Source organism: Notolepis coatsorum, assembly GCF_963971535.1.
Source record: "Notolepis coatsorum genome assembly, chromosome: 10".
Lineage (NCBI taxonomy): Eukaryota > Metazoa > Chordata > Actinopteri > Aulopiformes > Paralepididae > Notolepis > Notolepis coatsorum.
The window spans coordinates 45,934,368-45,953,172 of record NC_140174.1 but is presented as its reverse complement, the minus strand read 5'-3'; the positions used below and the strand labels follow the sequence as shown (position 1 = coordinate 45,953,172).

General features: G+C 42.3%; 2 protein-coding genes across 2 annotated transcripts; one reads left to right on the top strand and one right to left on the bottom strand.

Annotated features, from left to right (window-relative positions):
• Positions 1-308: 308 nt before the first annotated feature.
• LOC311236051 (elastase-1) lies at positions 309-7,709 on the top strand (the record flags this gene model as incomplete). Its single annotated transcript, XM_084323640.1, has 6 exons — positions 309-432; positions 778-887; positions 2,389-2,483; positions 2,743-3,023; positions 3,701-3,864; positions 7,530-7,709. The coding sequence occupies 6 exons, from the start codon at positions 309-311 to the stop codon at positions 7,707-7,709; spliced, it is 954 nt and encodes a 317-aa protein (XP_084179766.1).
• Positions 7,710-8,228: 519 nt separating this feature from the next.
• Positions 8,229-18,163, bottom strand: timm23a (translocase of inner mitochondrial membrane 23 homolog a (yeast)). The gene is made up of 7 exons (XM_084323609.1): positions 17,753-18,163; positions 17,509-17,567; positions 17,285-17,378; positions 16,685-16,769; positions 16,523-16,581; positions 10,114-10,224; positions 8,229-9,229 (listed from the first exon to the last, which is right to left on the bottom strand). Exons 1-7 carry the CDS (start codon positions 17,859-17,861, stop codon positions 9,111-9,113), a joined length of 636 nt encoding a protein of 211 aa, XP_084179735.1. The 5' UTR covers positions 17,862-18,163; the 3' UTR covers positions 8,229-9,110.
• Between the last annotated feature and the right edge of the window lie 642 nt (positions 18,164-18,805).

Sequence of the window (18,805 nt, the reverse complement as noted above, 5' to 3'; positions counted from 1 at the left end):
ACATGTATATACATGTGTGTGTGCGCGAACGTGTGTGTGTGTGTATGTGTGTGTGTGTGAAAGTGCTGATGGGACTCCCAGAAGCCCCCATCCCAGAAGCAGTGGAAACTCATAACTGCAGGAGAACAATCCAGCGCAGGGCCTTTGTTGTGGCCCCCACCCATTGTCCCACCGGGAGGTGTGCGTGAGTGTGCGCGCTGCGTTTGCGTGTGTGTTTGTTTGACTGCGTGAGTAAATGTGTGCATGTTCGCCGTGAGGTATAAATAGCGAGGGATGGGTCACCGGGCCAGTGATTCTGTGTGAAGACGATGGCTGTACCGGGACCCCCTCCTCTGCTGCTGCTGCTGCTGCCCTTTTGCCTGGCAGCCCTGCCTGCAGCCGCATACACTCTCACCCCCGGACGACAGCCACAGCACAAGGTCCTGCACCTGGGTGAGCGGAGACACATCAATACCCCCCTGGTTGTCACAAACACACACACACACACACACACCAACAGACACGCGCAAGATTGTACACATTCAAACAGATCATTACCACTCAAATGTTTTGGTTTTTATTTTACTTGAATTGAAAGGTTGTGGTCATGGGGCTTATGAAACCCGTTCAAAATCGGTTGTATAATTAAAAAAGAAAATGCATGGATGTCATTCTGTAAATTTGGTTGTTTATTGAAAATGTTACCTTTTAGAGATACATTATTATTATAAATTTTTTTGACAGCAGTCATATTTCACTTTTTCTACTGTATTTGGCAATATACCGTCCTCTCCGTAGACTGGCCTAAGGATTGTGGTATGGCTCACTTCAAGCCCAACATGGCCGAGAGGATCGTTTCTGGGAATGAGGCCAGACCTCACTCCTGGCCGTGGCAGGTCTCACTGCAGGTATGGACACCTCTCTGTCAATCATTTTCACATCAAAGACTCCCAAGTTGGCATGCGTTAGGCCACGACCCTACCTGAGCAGACTATTGTTTGTTAGATGTAATTTAGTCCAGAAAAAAATCCAAGACTGCTGGTACATACAGTTAGATGGGGACAGCTGACAGAGGAAAACCTAAGATCACAATAATCATTCTTATACATTCCTCTCTTTGGGTTAGGGTGTAGTGAATGAAATAATAGTGAAATTAAACAATTTTTCTGGGGATCCCCTGGACTCTACTGGTTACTGGACCCCACTGAGTACCACTGCAATAGACCATCTTATAGGAAAAGAGCGACCAGTTAGGCTATAGCACTTGGACATTTGAATGTACCGGTATGTACGTATGAGAAGGACTGTGTATTAGGAAGGATCTGACGATATGATAGCTACATATCATATTACAGGTGGTCCTGATTTAATATATTGCGATACTATAAACAATACAATATATATTTTTTTATGTCAGAATTTGAGGAAAACTGCCATGGTATGCGGAAAACAGTCAAATATTATTTATTAAAGACTTTGAAACATTTCTACAATTTTGTGAGGTTACAGTGTATATTTGACTCTATAAGAGCACCTTTAACACCAGCGTGGTGTGTAATTGAGTCTACAGTTTCGAATATACTCATCAAATATAAAAATATACACAGCTTTTTGTAGATAATAATACAGTGAGAAAAGATATAACAATGCAAAAGTGTCAATACAATATCAGGGGGGAAGTATCAGGACAATGCTGTATGAATATTTCCCACACCCCTACATGTGACTGTGATCATAGTCGATTTTCACAGCTGTTCAATGAGATATATTTTTTTATCCACTTTTTCTCCTCTTTTTCAATATTTTTCTCCCATCCCAATTTAGCCGTGCCAATTCTCCCCTCCCCTGTTGCTCGCATATGCCCCCCACTGGTTGTAGGGAGGATAGAAGCCTTGCATCACATGTCCCCTCCGATACATGTGGAGGCAGCCTGTGACATCTTTTCACCTGCCAGCGCGGACTCTCATTCGGCGAGGTGTAACGTGTGGGAGGCTCACACTACCCCCGCCATTTTCCTGTCTCTGCTGTGCAGGCGTCCCCCAACCGACCTGTAGGAGTCGCTGTCCACAACATCCAGATTACCACCCATCGACTTCCACCCGCTAACTCTGCCAATTGAGTTAGTATGACGGCCGGCCCAAGCCAGAGGCAACGCCGACAGCCGGAGTCAAACCCGGTGTCTCTTGCATTGGTGACGAGCGCAATGTCTGCTGCACCACCCAGCTGCCCTCAATGAGATATTTGAAAGTATCTATTGACCTTTCTCAAGCTCTTTTCTTGATCCTCCGATCAACAGTTTATCTGAGGGAAGCAACAGTTGCTATTTGAGGATCAAGAAAAGAGGGCGGGATTTGAGATATGTCAATTACACTAGATCACTGAGAAGGTGTCCTCTGTTCCTCCTCCCAGGTTCGTCCCAGGGGCAGCAAGCACTACATCCATGTATGTGGAGGAACTCTCATCCACAAGAACTGGGTCCTTACTGCTGCCCACTGTTTCCAAAAGTAAGACCCATCATTCCCCCACACAGAGAAAGACTGCTCACAACATAAATGTAACGTATGGTACGAATGCCTTTAGAATCTTCGTTATGGTACTAGCGTAGAATGTGAATTAATTCAATGAACCATTCCCATTTGAATGGACATTCCTGAATTTCTCTGGTTCACCTTAATTTGGTTGCCAAGGAATGTTTGACCATGTTGTGTTTGGTGGATGAACATTCCAGTCTGGATGTTAATTATGTTTGCATGTAATTCTCAGGGGTAAAGCAGAGGACGCTGGGAGCTGGAGGATTGTCATGGGGAAGCACCAGCTGAAACGTAACGAGACACCCGAGAAGATTTTCCCCGTGAAGCGAATCTACCGCCATGAGCACTTTCGTTATCCCACGCACAGCGAGCTGGACTATGACATCGCCCTGGTGAAAGCTGCCACAGACATCCAGCCTTCGAATTTCATCCGCTACGCCTGCCTGCCGCGCAAGCAGACCAACCTCAACCCAGGCCACTACTGCTTCGTGACTGGTTGGGGGGACACCCGAGGTGAGCTGGGTTGGGTACCGTTAGGGGGTTGAGGGGGTTCCTCAGAAAGAAATGGGAATAGTTTAATGTCACTGTTTCATGCACAAGACGTAGCGTAGGCCAATGATAAAATATAAAGAGTGACATCTCTTTATCAGGTTTCACTTTCTCCACTGCCACTGGTATCTCAGCTGTAGCATTCTGGACATAGTCACATCTAACAACAAAGGTCTTATCGGTTAGGGGTACCTGAGATCAAAATCTCATCACATGGCCCCTAACGTGTAATCATTTGGGGGTCCTTGACATGAGAGTGGTTGAGAGGAATGGCTGAATGGCTGTTGGCAATGAGTGGATGTTGACAAGGGGGGGGGGGGGATTAGAACAGCTACATGAATAATTTTAAAGTCAATATTTCATTATCAGTCTCCAGGTACAATTTGGCGGGATGTCTGCTGGATTGTTTCTGAACTGTGTAATTATGATTTACATTAGCATAACTTGTTGGTCTGCTCTATCATATTGCTTTTTCACTTGGCTCGCATGTAAACACAGCCATGGCGTGAAAAGAAGCAATGGGTTCATGGAAAATGTAGACTTTATATCAGTGATGGCTGTTGGAATGTAGAGCTATTTAACACAATATTTTAACTGAAGAAATACCACTTACAGCACCTTTAACACTGGCCTTACAACAGGTGGGAAGGAGAACGTAGCTCTGGCTGAGGCGCTGAACCAGGCTCGCCTGCCTATCATTGACTACAAGACTTGCCGGCAGAAGAAGTTCTGGGGCGACCGTGTCCGGGACTCCATGATCTGCGCTGGGTTCAGAGACACTGAGGGCCCACCCGCTGCCTGCCAGGTAAGACTGGACAACCTTAGTGTAACAGAGTAGTCCCGTCTGAAGCCTAGTGAGCTCAATATCTCCCTTCGTCAGGGAGGATTCCCCATGGGCTCCCATAGGATTTCTCATGTTGTGGGTATAAATCCAGGTGGGTTACAGGGAAGAGAGGCTAAATGCCCTTAATGGAAGAAAATGTTTACAGGCCCAGTGAGGGGATTTAGTCTCTCCCACACTGCCAGGACGCGTGAATACTTTACCCAACGCAGTTGTGTTTCCGCGTCTCTGATTGGCCCGCGCGTTTCTGGTCATGTGACATGTGCGCCAATCATGGGACCGCAAGTTTCTACACTGGTTAAGCTTAGGCGTTCTTTCGAAGTTGGTTAAGGTTAGAGTTTGTCTTAGAGCATGGCGATAGAACGCCAGGTAGTTTGCAGGCTGTTAGACCCGGAAATAGGCGCAGAACTTGCTGTCCCACGATTGGCGCACATGTCACATGACCTGGCCAATCAGAGCGCAAAACGGGAACGCGGAAACACAACTGCGTTGGGGAAAGCATACACGTGAGGGGGGGGTTCGGCTTTGACTGACTGGTAGATGTTGATGTAGGTTTGTAGATCATGTAGGTTTCCCCATGCAGAGGACCTGTGTTGGAACCCTGGTGGGTTAGCTGATACTAAAGGCTGATTCAATGAGTGAATGTTATAGCCAATTAACCGATAAATGGATGGTTGAAAGATCAACAGTGTTGGGAAGGTTACTTTCAAAATATAATCTGTAACAGATTACTGAGTAGCTGTTTAATTTTGTAAACCAGCAACATAATCCACTGGAATATCAAACAACACAGTAATGTAAACCGATTGCGTTGTTATATTGCAAAATACAAGGAATGTGTAGTTATGTAACAAATATTCCAGTTTGTAATTATATCCCCGAAACAAGTGTCGGATGTTATAGATTCATCCCAAATACCGCCACTGCTGTAGATCCTGGGTGTGAATGTGAGGACTGTAATATTTTTTTATTAAAATCTTGCTGTGCACATTCATGACCCCTCAAGGAAGAACCCTATTGATTTTGATGACCTCCTGACCTTTCCTCTAGTGCCACCATCAGGCCAAAGATTACATTTTCAAATTCTGACCATGTTTTCTTTTATGTTCCAAAAGTTTCCTCAGAAATAGGTGAATAATGGGGCGGCTACGTGGCGCAGTGGGCAAGGCGCTCGCAACGAATGCTGGAGACTAGGCTCGAACAGGATGCCTCCTGTTCGAGCCCCGCTCTCCACATTGCTTTCAGTTTAGCTGGTCGTCCACAGTAATACACATTGGCCGTATTACGGGGAGGGAAAGTGAAGGGTGGGGATCGGGCGTTGTGAACAGTGACTCCTACAGGTCGTTGGTGCGCCTGCGCAGTAGAATCAAGAAGCGACTCAAAGATCGAGCCGCGCAGGTGAAAAGATGCGACGGCTGTTACCTCGAGTATCGGAGGGGACTCGTGCTATATATGACTTAGTCCACATTGCAGCTGGCTTGTGGGAGGCAAGATACAACGTTCGAAAGACAGGGGAGGGTTGAATTGGACGATATGAAAATTGGGATGGGAGAAAAATAGAAAATGGGAGAAAAAGTGGATTAAAAAAAAAGAAATAGATGAATAATTTACCAAATTATTTACAATCTCTAACTTTATTTAGTATATTTAAAACAACATCTTAAAACTAGCTGCTCATGGTATTTATTATATATAATAATTTTTTGGTGATCCATTGTTTTTGATAGGTTAACCCTTTCACTACCACACTAGACGGTTAACCCTTTCACTAATACGGTTAACCCTTTAACTACCACGCTATAGAAGGTTAACCCTTTGTAGTGTGGTAGTGAAAGCGTTAATCCTTTGTAATGTGGTGGTGAAAGGGTTAACAGTCATGTTAAGTGTTTTTGTTGTCTTTGTATTGTTTTTCATGTAGCAGGACCCCTTAAAATGAAATGCTACATCTCAAGTGGTTTATGCTGCAAAACAAATAATGTCCACATACATGAGTGTGTGTCCTAACCCGTTAGTCATACAGTCACAAGCAAGAGATGATATACGATACTCTTTGAGTCATTTGACCTCATGGTGGCTATTCTATGAACTATTCTATTCTAAAACTAAAACTAAAAACAAATAACCACTAAAGTAAAGGGGGGGTCCCTGTGGGGATGGTGCATATTCCACGACTCCCTTCTTCTCAGCCTGACCTCAGGCACAGTAATACGGCACCTGCCCTTTGAGACGGTAGATCATCTAATCTAATCTATCCACTATAGGTCTTGGGTCATGGTTTGTATGACCCCCGGATTAAAATCGGTTAACAGGAGGCGATGTGTTACTTATGAATGTTTTGTCCGATTTGCATAAAAAAAAGAAAGTTAACTACTCCTAAACCGTTCCATTTGATTCTCACTCATCCCTCTGTGGAATCTGGTGAGCACCATCTTTAAAAGTTGTATGAAGACAGTTGGTAGGCAAAATGTTTGACAAGATTAGTGGCATGGTCAAAAGGCATCACTGAGGATTCTGGGAGTTTTGGGGGAAATACCCTGCTGGTGGCCAACGACGGCATACATCTAGCTTCAAAAGTGTTATTAGAATTATTTACAACCATTATTTAAAGGTGTGTTTTTGAAAATGTGTTTTATCCTTCAAAGTTGTCTCAGAGTAATCTAACTAATGACCTGGTACCCCCGCAAAACATAAAGTGTGTGTATGTGTATGATGGGGGGGGGGGGGGGTCCTGAAACTAATGGAATGGTTATATATTTTTTGTAAATTAATATATTAAGTACCTTGTTAATACATTACATTTTCCCATTGTAGAAAAAGACAACAGACAGAAAACAGAAACCATGCACAACCCACTCACAGGTGCTGCCCATACTAGTATACTACATTGAATCGCAAAACAATGAAGTCTGTACATGAGAAATGTGACACTGTTTTCCCAGATAAGAAAAGTGACATTGATTCAATGTTGAAATTACGTCAGAATCGTCGTTTTGGTTGAGGTTGAAAATTCAATTTTGAATCAACGTTGACAACTGATGACCTTTTTTATGTTGAAAAAGCAACATTGAATCAACCGTGAGTCAAGGTTGACAACTACATTTCAACGCTGATTCAGTGTTATTTACATTCACACTTCAACATTGATCCAACGTTGTTTCTATGTCAGTTTACTATCTGGGGTGTTAAGGTACATTATACAGTATTTTTTTTCAGTTTTCTTTTGGGGGGGGGGGGGGGGGGTCTGAAATTTGTATTATATTAGTATACATGTAATATTCTTATTTCAACATGAAAGAAAATCATTTTGAGCCACTGTGAAGATACATCTTGGAATATTAAATGTTTGTGAATATGCCATTATAAACAACAGTGAAACAGTAACTTTTCACATATAGCTTTCTAGCTTCAAACTGTGTTCTAGGGACCCAATTTCCCACCTACACCTACCTGATACATATATATATTTATCAAAGGTTTCAAATGTATCTTCCAAAACAGCATAGTGTGCCTTTAATACACTACTGGGAGTGGATTTGTGTTGTTTTCACATTTTGCTATTCGTTCCTCTTCCTGCGTCTCACCATTCCTCCATCTTGGCTCTCCCCTCCCTCCCTCCCTCCCTCCCTCAGGGCGACTCTGGTGGTCCTCTGCTGTGCCAGTTGGGACGTGACCGCTGGGAGGTGCACGGCGTGGTGAGCTTCGGCCCCATCGGCTGCACCGTGGAGAACAAGCCAAGCGTCTTCACCCGCACCGCCGCCTACATCCCCTGGATCGAGGCCACTCGTATCAGGGACTTCTTCCTGCACTGACCCATCCGACCGACGCCAGCGCAGACGGCAGAACACCAGGCCCATTGCTGGTTCACCAAAACACACTAGCTTCAAGATCGTCTTGTGCACATTGCTCTGTACCCAACAGAGAATGACCTTGGCACAGAGTTGCTTTTTCAAAACCCATTCTGTGCCCGTTCCACTTCAGTTGTTGGATGCATCACCCCCCCAATGTACCAGACCGTCATAAGGTCAGACATGGTAGCTCCTCTGTCATGTTCCCATGTATTCTTACATAGCAGACACATTTTCTACTCACATTTTATCCGCATTAGACCGTTTCAAAGTGTAAATACATGCTATAAACGTGCAATAGGTGTGTTCTCACATTGCCGTCACAGTATTATACGGCATGGTTACTCCGGCAGGGAGTGGCTCGACTTCCTTTCTCTCTTCAATGGACCATTCAAAATGGCGCTTTCCCCAAACCATCTAGTCTACATGTACAATAAAATCTATTCAAAAGCAAAACCCTGGTGAACTATTCCCATGTATTTTCTGTTTTTTTTATTATTATTCTTTTTTATTTATTTTGTACAGTGGGTTCACAAAGAGACAGCGAGATAAGACGTACCTCCAGTCATTTCAAGGTAATGTTACCACAGGCCAACATTCCACCTCGTGACAGTCCCCACTGTGAATACGTTACAATAAATACAATACATTAAAATTACAGATGTAAGGCCTTGGTGCGTCTGTGGGTGAACATCTCTTCGCTCTTCAGCCAGACAAGATCACTTTTGGAAAACAAATAAAAATGACGTGTTACAGCAGCTCACAATGATGGTATGCGACTCCCATGAACCCATGCACACCAGGCGTTACAAACTCACATCGGCTCATTTGACAGAGGCGTCACGGGCTGATACAGTCATTGTGACACAGCATCAACACCATTATTGGTTGGGGGAGGTTTTTTAAGTCTCCAAAATAACTTCACATTAGCCCACAAGAAAAGACATTTAAGAAAAGAAGGAAAGAAACCCCGCCCCCCTTCCCAAATGAACATATATGAAACTGCTGGGCTATTCAAATCAATGGAATGCCCAAGATAGTAAAGACGAAGGAAGGGTATTCTAGGAGAGCTAGAAGTGGAATTCCAAGTCGAATTAAGTCCATACATTACACGACTTCTTACATCGTCATTCTTCCTGCATCCCAGAATGCTCTTCAACGGGGAAGTGGACGGTGGCTATGGGAGGGGTCAAGGGGACAAGGGGGCTCGAGTAGGGATCACTTCACATTCCCTTTACAGTACACTGCATTTAACCAGAGTCCGATTCCCTCTCGCTGCGGTCAAAAGCAGTGCACTTGGCTATGTGGGGGAATGTGCTGATGCTCTGACTGCCCCTAGTTCTGGCACGCGCTTAGTGGGTGGAGTCAGTACAGACTGGAGGATGAGGAGGAGCCGGTGAGGTGGTCCCAGTTGTTGTAGAGAGCGTAGGCGCTGGACATGGCCAAGCCCACCAGGCCTCCGCGAGCCACACCCTTCAGACCACCTGAGAAGACACAATACCAGCCATGAAAAATAAGTGAAAAAAGGACTCGGCCAACACAAACCAGTGTGTGGATGAAAACTCAGGAAGCAATCAAGCATGCAAGAATAAACCAGCCAACAAACTTGCAGAGCGCAGTGATGACCTAAAGATCGCTGTGTGCCACAGGCGCACAAGATCCAATGCTTTATTGCCATATCAATATGATCGATTTAAATTTGTCTTAGTGAGCTAAAGTAATCTAATCTAAACAGAAACTGACAAAAATAACTAAAACTTTATTAAAAACAGTCCTATTGCACAATTATTTCAACCGGCAGTGCTATGTTTGGAGTGTTAAAGGAAAATGCCAACATTATGTGCTTACTGTCTTCTCCAGAGTCAGACAAAAAGATAGATACCAATTTCCTCTCCTAGTAGCCTAACTTAAAACTCCAGGATATGGATGCACCAATCCGACTTTTTCAGTCCCGATACCGATACCTGGGCTTTGGGTATCGGCCAATACCGAATACCGATCCGATACCCATTGTTCAATTAATAAACTGTATGCTTCACTGTGTGGAAGAGACTGGGATCATTCTTTTGTGCAAGGCAACATCAGGCTTGACTTAAAACATTACTTTCCTAACTTAGTGAAACATGTAACAAATTAACACAGATATAAATGTACTGAATTGTTATTTCTTATTTTATAAGAAATATATTCTACTGAACACAGAGAGGAAATTGGTATCTATCTTCTTGTTTGACTCTGGAGAAGACAGTAAGCTAATTTCTCCATAATGTCGCCGTGTTCCTTCGAGGGGGTGGACAGCTTTCGGATAAATGCTATCAAAGTGAATCGACTGAGAGACACAGCCTCATACAGACAGAAAGGCACCTACTTGTGGATTTGAAAAGCATCCCGGTAAGGGTTCCAGCAGCCACTGTGTTGATGTCGTCCTCTGCCCCTCTGGCTTTCTCTATCGCTACGCCAAATACACTGTACAACAGCGCTGTGTTGGGAGAGAACAAACACACACATGAGCGCCAGCAAAAACAGAAACATGGTCTTACCCAGGAGTCTGCAAAGGTGGACAAGGACCATGTCAGGGTTCCCACTCTTTTTGGGAGAAACATTTCCGGACGTTTTTCTTGATCATATATCTGGGCCCTATTCCCCGTACCTGGTTCAACTAAGTCGATCAAAAATCCCATTAGCCAGATTCAATTAACCCGATGATTGAAACCAGGCTATCCCTGTTCCTCGAAAGCTGATTCACTGTCGTTAATTCGAACCAGATTTGAGTACTCAGGATAATTGCGCGCGGCCGCCTCACCTGAAAAGGCAGCAGATGTCGATCGCCGAAAACCTGATTTTCTAACGGCATTGATTGATTGAAAACTTTATTAACAGATTGCAGAATGGGTACAATACAGTACGGCTCAATAGCCTCGCCGACAAGTTAAATGCATATCTATAGGCTAATTTTAAGTCCCTCATTACCCCAATCAATAAGATTATATTTCTTTATATGTGCCTGCTGGCAGTAGGCTTAATGGAATGAATAATCGAATGAGATCTTGCCAGCGAAAATAATTTGTTCAACTCTTTCAAAATAAGTAGATAAAAACAAGCCCAAATAGTATCTAATTGATACGAATTAATATACTTATGAGGATATCTGTACTGTATCTATGCGCTTAGGTATCATGTTCTATATAAATACATGGTTCCCAAAGTTTTCAAGGTGCGACCCCCGAAATAACTGTGTCAGAGAGGCTTGGAGGCTATTAACAGTTGCACTATTAATCAGGTTTTAATCTGTTTCGGACATCATCCATACATGCATTGAATTGATTAACCTTTGGTTTATACCAGTCATGTTCGTCACCCTCTTGTTCATCATCAGATAACAGTGCTTGAACAGATAAATGTATTTTCTCAAATTCATTCTGAAACGTCAACCGCTATTGCAATTGCTTATTCACTTTTCTCAAGTCACGTCCACGTCATCAAGTCCGTCAAACAGCGCAAATCTGCCTAAAAATCCCCCACACAAGACTGGTGACAAAGGGAAACCGGGCTTTCGTAGTCGCAGCACCAACCCTCTGGAACAAGCTCCCACTCAACCTGAAATCTGCAAGCACTCTACGGACCTTTAAGGCCATGCTCAAAACCCACCTATTCGCCATAAACAATCCATGAGCTAGTTTTTGTGTGGTGTATTATGTCTGTCTGTTCTCTATCTGATTGGTTGGACTGCCTGTATTTTTTTCAGTTTTTCGTATTGTTCCTGTCTTTTTTGTTTGTTTTCTCTTTCTCTCCCGGGATGCGCCCCGGGCCGATGTACCGGTAACTATTGGTTGAGGGGCGCAATATAAATAAATGTATCATATCATATCTCCTCAGACATTTTAATCCCAGTTACAATATCACAATAACGTGTGAGTGACAGTGATACAATTAAACAATCCACAGATTCAGATTCCTCGTAATTCACATCCACAATCCATGCGTAAAGACGCTTCAATTTATGCTTGAATGAAACACAATCCGGGCGCTCCGGTTAAGCAAATACATCCACAGCGGAGAATATGAAACGAATCAGAGCCAAACGCCCGATAGGTTTCATTAATTAAAAATATCCAGCAGGATTCACATTTGCAATGCTCAGTTATTAAAATAACCACATAGTGTGTTGCGACTCGCGAGCGCCTTATAGCTATGACGTGCATTATTTAGGACAAAGTAAATCCATAGGCTGAATATGATTTATTATCAGCATTTTAAGTCTATTATTTTACATTTCAAAAGCCCCCTCTAGAAAAACGAAGAACAAAAACATAATTCAGAATGGTATAATGGGATCTGTGAGGAAGGGAGCTGACATTTTTTTGCGAGGGAGTGGCCAGTTTATCCAGCTAACTGAACTAAACCTGCGCTAGAGCAGGTTCAAATTTTTTTATCTGTGCCATAGCGATTTAGACAAACCTGCTTCGTGGAACCAAAAAGCTCGACTTATGTCAAGTCAGGGTTTGAAATTAAGGGGGGCTTGGGGCAAAATGCCCTAAAAAATTTACCAAATGCCCTCGAAAATCAGTTAAGGGGGGCAACAAAAGCCCCCGACAGTTTACTAATTATATATATATATATGCTCTACAGTGCGAGCATTTCACTCGCATTTGCCCCTAAAAATATGTGTGCGAACAGGAAAAATTATTTACTCGCATAATGTAATGACGAGTGAAGATTACAAACTCAGTAGTGCTTTTTTCGCGTGTGTGTGCGAGCGAGCGAGCATGAGAAGCGGAGTTGGAATGAGAGTGGAGAGCGAGTGCGTGAGAGAGCGCGTGTGTGTGCGACTCGAGCGTGAGAGAGAGCGTGCGTGTGTGTGTGAGCGAGCATGAGAGTAAGTTACTTACTAAGTGTAATAGACGAGACGACGGAGCCCCGCTACACCATATATAAACATTATGCGCTACACTGCCCCAGGTGAGAGCAGTGCAGGTCGCTGAGAGACAACCAAGCATGCTGCGAAGACCCGCCCTACTCTGCTTCTGATTCGCAGACTGTGGGTTGGGGAATGTGATTGGACCAAAGCAGAGACTGAGTCAGACACAGACAGACACGCTCCAATCGACATACATTGCAGACAGGGAGGCTGATTTAGAGAGAGCAGAGAATTTCGACTCGTAATGGATATGAAAATGGTTCAAATTCAGTGAATTCAGCTCAATTCGATTTCAAATGGCACATCAGTTAATTACAGTATAACACAACCAACACAGCATTTCAATTATAATGAATTAAATACCGTAATTCCTCTAATAGTAACCCCGGCTTGTATTTGTTTCAACTGTAGCGGGTACCAGGCTTGTATTAGGAGGAGGCCTGTATAAGAGAGAGGCCTATATTTCTAATTTTCAAACGGATCATAATGAATAAATCAACATTTTGTATCAGTTCATTTATTGAAACCAAGTACTGTATGAAATACGGTAGTAAACAGTGCAATTACAGGTGGTCAAAAAAAGTTAAATAAAGTAAAATAGTGCAATCACAATACTGGTATAATAATAATAATAATAATAATAATAATAATAATAATAATAATAATAATAATAATAATAATAATAATAATAATAATAATAATAATAATAACTTCGTTTTATACAATTCTGAGGTAGGCTTACTCTCTTGGTAAACATTAACACCATACCATTATATGGTATTTACTGCACAGCCAGGCCAGCATATAACAACAATAACAAAATATATTGCCTATGGTAAATCCGTTGAGGGAAATACCGTAATTCCTCTAATATACATGAAACCCAGCTTGTATTAGGAGGCCGGCTTATAATTGCTTAGCTCAACAGCGCACCCGGTCATTAATAGAGACCCGGTTTTTAATTGAATACCGGTTACTATTAGAGGAATTACGGTAATTGTATAAAGAATGTTCCATGTTCTGTCATGTAATAATATATTCCATTACCTTTCCTATCTGTATCAAAGTCAAAATGTTGGTATTGTGACAACACTACAACATACAAAAGCAGCTCGACAACCGATATCCTTTGAGTCTAGTAGGCATGGGCCAATGTGTGATTTTGGTGGTATGTGCTATTTGCACAGATGTTTGGCCCTATGCACACGCACAGTATAATATGCATGTAATAAATAGTTTGTTAATAAACTCTGTTACTTGAAAAATGTTTTGTGTGCTCCTACATTTTTATTTAGATTTTATTTATTTAAATTTTATTTAGGAGCACATGTGCTCCTTGGGAAAAAGGTTAGCGTAGAGCCCTATATTATGGAGACATTAACATTACATTATCAAACATAGGGATGAAGACTGTAAAAAATAATTTAAAAAAGTTAATTTATCATAAAAATTCAGTGCCCCCGAAATACAAAAAAAAAACCCGAAAATCAATTATGGGGGGCAAAAATAGCCCTGGGAAAAAAAAGTTTATTTCTAACCCTGTGTCAAGTTATCCTGAAGATTATCCGGCTAACTCAGTTAGCCTGAATTTAGCCATGTACGGGGAACGGGGCCCAGGTCATATAATTTACCGGTAGGCCTAGTATTGACACATTTAACCCGTTATATTCCTCCTTTTTTAATGATGCAGGGTCATTCATCATTCATGATGGATCACGGTTAGGATTTAACAGCACTTTAAATAAGAGGAGAATAAGCATGAGCTTGTCAAATGCCATGGCTGGCCAAAACAAAGGGAGCATGGGCCAAACTTGGCCCACTGGCCCCAAATTCAGCAGCACTGCTATAATCCTAGGGGACTAAAATACAATTAAAGATTTCCAGGACAACATAAGATTTTTCCGGGATATTTGGTCATTTTAGTAAATTTTCCAGATTTTCCATGACCTGAAATATATAGACAGTCTCTGAATTTCCAGGACGAGTGGGAACCCTGCATGTAGACTCAAACAAAATACAACGACACGGAATAACCGTGTGATTTAGTGGTTGAATCTACATGGGTCTCCGTTGTTGACCTGATGGCACGAGGAACATTTGTCAGGCCGAAGGGACTGAGGACCACCTAGAATTAACCCCTTAAGCCCGACGGGCCCGGTAGAGCAGGTTCATATCGCGCCATAAATCGATCAATAATACAAATAAATAAATGGACTTTGGATAAGTCTTTATTTGGCATGCAGGCAGACACACACATGCGATGTGTTGCATTTCTTTTTCAAATGTAGCCAAGAGTAAAGACCCTAACCCTGTCAAAACAAGAGTAAAGACCCTAACCCTGTCAAAACAGCAGTCAAAGTGTATATTTTCAGCACTACATGTTTACCAATGAAATATGACTTTATAGAAATCTCAGCGCATTGAGTCGGAAACCGGCGCATATTGACGTGAGGAAATGGCGCAGCCAAAAGTGAGTGTAGTCTTTTGAAAAGAAGAGTCCCAGGGCTTTCGATGGGGTTTTCGAATTTCGAAAAACGACACTACCCAGCTCACCCCAGCCCCTGTCAAACTTGGAGCCGTCTGACGTGAAATTATTTTTCAAGGTTATTTTCGGGATCATATCTCACGAGTCGAACAAACCTAAACGTTATTGCTGAACTATTATAAAATAGAATGTAGTTAGTTTCTTTACCTTTCTGTGAACGTGGCTCAATCAGATGAAAAAAGGCGGAGCAATTTTTTTTGTATTTACATTACAAAAGATTTCATTGACAGTTTTTGCTGCCCTGTCAGGGGCGCCTGGTACTAAACCCAGATTGAACTCTGCCATTGGAAAGAGGAGATTTGGCCCGAACCATAGATGTGTGAATTGGCCATAATAAAGGTAATTTATAGGCCTGATATTCTATATTCATATTTCAAATTGTGTCGGATGGCAAAATTCAGTACTGCATCTACAGAACCCCCTGTAAATCATCTGCCCTTTATTAATTTGCTTAGACTTTTTGTACACATCTCAAGAAGGTGCTGAATGAGCACGTCTGGTCAATGTTAGCATGGTGTTATTCACCGTCAAAGATATTCTCCTTTGGCTCATTACAATTTACTCAAGCCTAGTAACAGACACAATATTTCTGACACTGGGAATACATTCACTGAGATCCATAATGTCCCTAGATACAAAAGAACATGCAAATAGCCTTGTAGAAGTGGAGCAATCTTCCATTTAGGTATGTATTTGTAGGTGATTTTCTGAAAATATGGCTAGGGCTTAAGAGGTTAAACACTAAATTACACGCTTATTCTAGGTACTTGTTGTACATGGTTGAAGTCTACATGATCCTCACTCCAAACAATCAAAACAATGTTACATAGCCATTCAAGTAGAATATGTTCAATGAGAGTAAGATCCTGAGCAGTTGATGGGGTGAGTCACAAATGTGCGCCTACTATATTTTTGTGTTATTATTAGTTGCAGTGCCATGTTTGTCACTAAGTGGCGCTCCTTGTTTGTATTTGATGTAGCAACAGGTTTAATTTGATTTAACTTGAGCCAGTGACTCACTTCACTTCCTGTCTACCTGCTGTCCGACACAACGTTAACTTGTCTTCTCTAGTAATGATGTGGCTAGTGTCTGTAAATCTATGTTGATATACACGTATATTAAGAGAATATAGAGCCGTATGACCAAGCATTGTATGGTCATAAGCCTAACAGCATGTTTTGATAATAAATTGGTGTGCGAAATCCCAACAGCGACAACATCCGATTAGCTCTTTGCTAAGCTAGCTATCCTGGTGTAATTGTTTAATGCTAACAAGTTAACGTCACACAGCCAGACACGTTACAAGTGCTTACCGACAGAACCCAGTGTGTTGGCCCATGAGGCGCCCTGCCTCGTCACCATGTTGAGAATCCTGGACACATGGAAGAAGACAGGGGTCAGAGGTCAAGTCACAGATCTGGTTTGGAATGTAGCGAATTCATGAATTTTCAACTGACTCTACAATGCATACTCACTGCACATTGCGAGGTTTGGACCAGGGCATGTCTCTGGTCTCCTTCAAGCCCATCCGCAGGCCGTTTAATGTTCCAAAGCTAGCGCCTAGTCAGATGAGACAGAACATTTTTAATTACAGGAAATATAACAGTAATCAGAAGGACTATCAATATGAGTCCTTTTGGTTTTTAATGCGACAGAGACGCAGGACATGTACCTATTTACATCACTGTGTATATATATACACAGTGATGTAAATATACGCGACCTGCGTCTCTGACGCATTCAAATCCAAAAGGACTCAGTAAACTCACTATCAATGCTATATTTTCCGCATTTCATTTTTCATCCAATGCCACGTTCACCACACATATATAATTTGTATTTAATAATCATGTCATGTCATGCTGTAGTCATTCATGCCAATGAAGAAAACACAATTTTTATTGAGGACTCACTCAAACGACCAACTCACCACATTGAAAACCGATTTACATCACTGTTATATCAATATGTATCATATGATCTGCTTAGGTATGCATAATCACGATAAGAACTCCATCTTTAAGTTCATCATGTTGGTGAGTGACATGTTAAAGGGCAGGTGGTGATGGTCTCACCAGTAATACAACAGCCTCCAATGGTGAAGAAAGCCAATTCAAACCTCCCTCTGGTCTTACTGGCCCCAGTGGGCAGAATGAACTCATCAGTGTCCTGAAACACAAAGCACAAAACAAAGGTATTCAAATAAAACAAAATGTAGTTTGATGTCCAGGCTTTATTATATGTTGTGGAATGACAAACGGCTCGCCGATCATGGAGTGAATGCGGCAGGCAGGCTTACCTGTACCAGGTAACGAGGGTCGACATTGAGGTAAGGTGAAAGAGGGCTCATTCCGGTTACTGTACAAGACAATAAAACAGCCATTATTACGACCAACAACCTAAATAATATGAACATCCAAAAACCGTTCCACTTAGTTTACGTAAATGTTTGTATAGCTAGCTGCAAATCTAGTTACAATTGTAACGTTAGTATTGTCTGTATTAGCTACTGATAGCGAGATTAGCTCAACACGGTATCTTACATGGTACACCGGCGAGCTCAGAGTTGGAATATTCTGGTGCACTGCCCCCGAAGAGGTTCCCGAAACCTCCCTTCATTCCTCCCGATCCCGGAGCGTTGTTGTTGTCCATGGTGGCTGGAGCCGATCTGAGAGTTCACCCGACGATTCGTAGGTTGTGGTCAAAGTTGTTGTAAGACTTAGCTTAGCAGAGCCAGCTAACATGAGCCAGGAGACTGCTTTGTTGCCAAACCGAGCCGTAGAAGTGTCCCTACAAAATATATTAACAACCAGATACACCGTCGGCAACAGATATTATTCTCTAACGTGTGTGCTTGGTGTCCTTGATCCAATTTCGAAGTGGTACGGTCAGCTTTTCGATACAAAATGTTGGCCTCGTCTTTCCATCCTGCCTCTCCGACCCTGACCTCTGACCTCCACCAGCAAGCAACACACTCTGCCGCAAAGCAGATCTGAAGTTGAGCAACAATTGCTGAAACAAATGAAATTATAAAAATCACAGACAATGTCAATTCAGGCATGATCTTACTATTAGCTATATGGTGAAGATAATAAATCATGTAATTAATGACAGGTAACATGGCAATTATACAGCTCTTGCTTCCTTGAAAATAGGCCCAATCGTTTTTGCGACACATCACGTGATCTTAGAACCTCGTGCACGCGCAGCCTTCCAACCTCTTCGCGCACAGCTCCGTGATCGACATATCTGAGAGATCTGTTAAAACTGACTGCAAGAGTGATACAGTGGTAGCGTTAAACATTAAGTACTGATACAAGACACAGGGTGGCAGCAGAGAACTGACAGAGAAAGGGGAGACACTTGGAACAACTAAACAGTTCAAGATTAAAGATTCAAGATTCAAGAGGTTTATTCATCACATACATACACAAGCCATATAGTAAAATACAAAAGGTAATGGGTCCTATGTACACTACTATACAATATACAGTTATACTCTATGTCACTATGCTATCCTAACTATACTATACAAAAACATCCAGTTATGTTTTAGTTTTTCCCCCTTTAAAGTGACATTTTTTAGTTTATTCAAC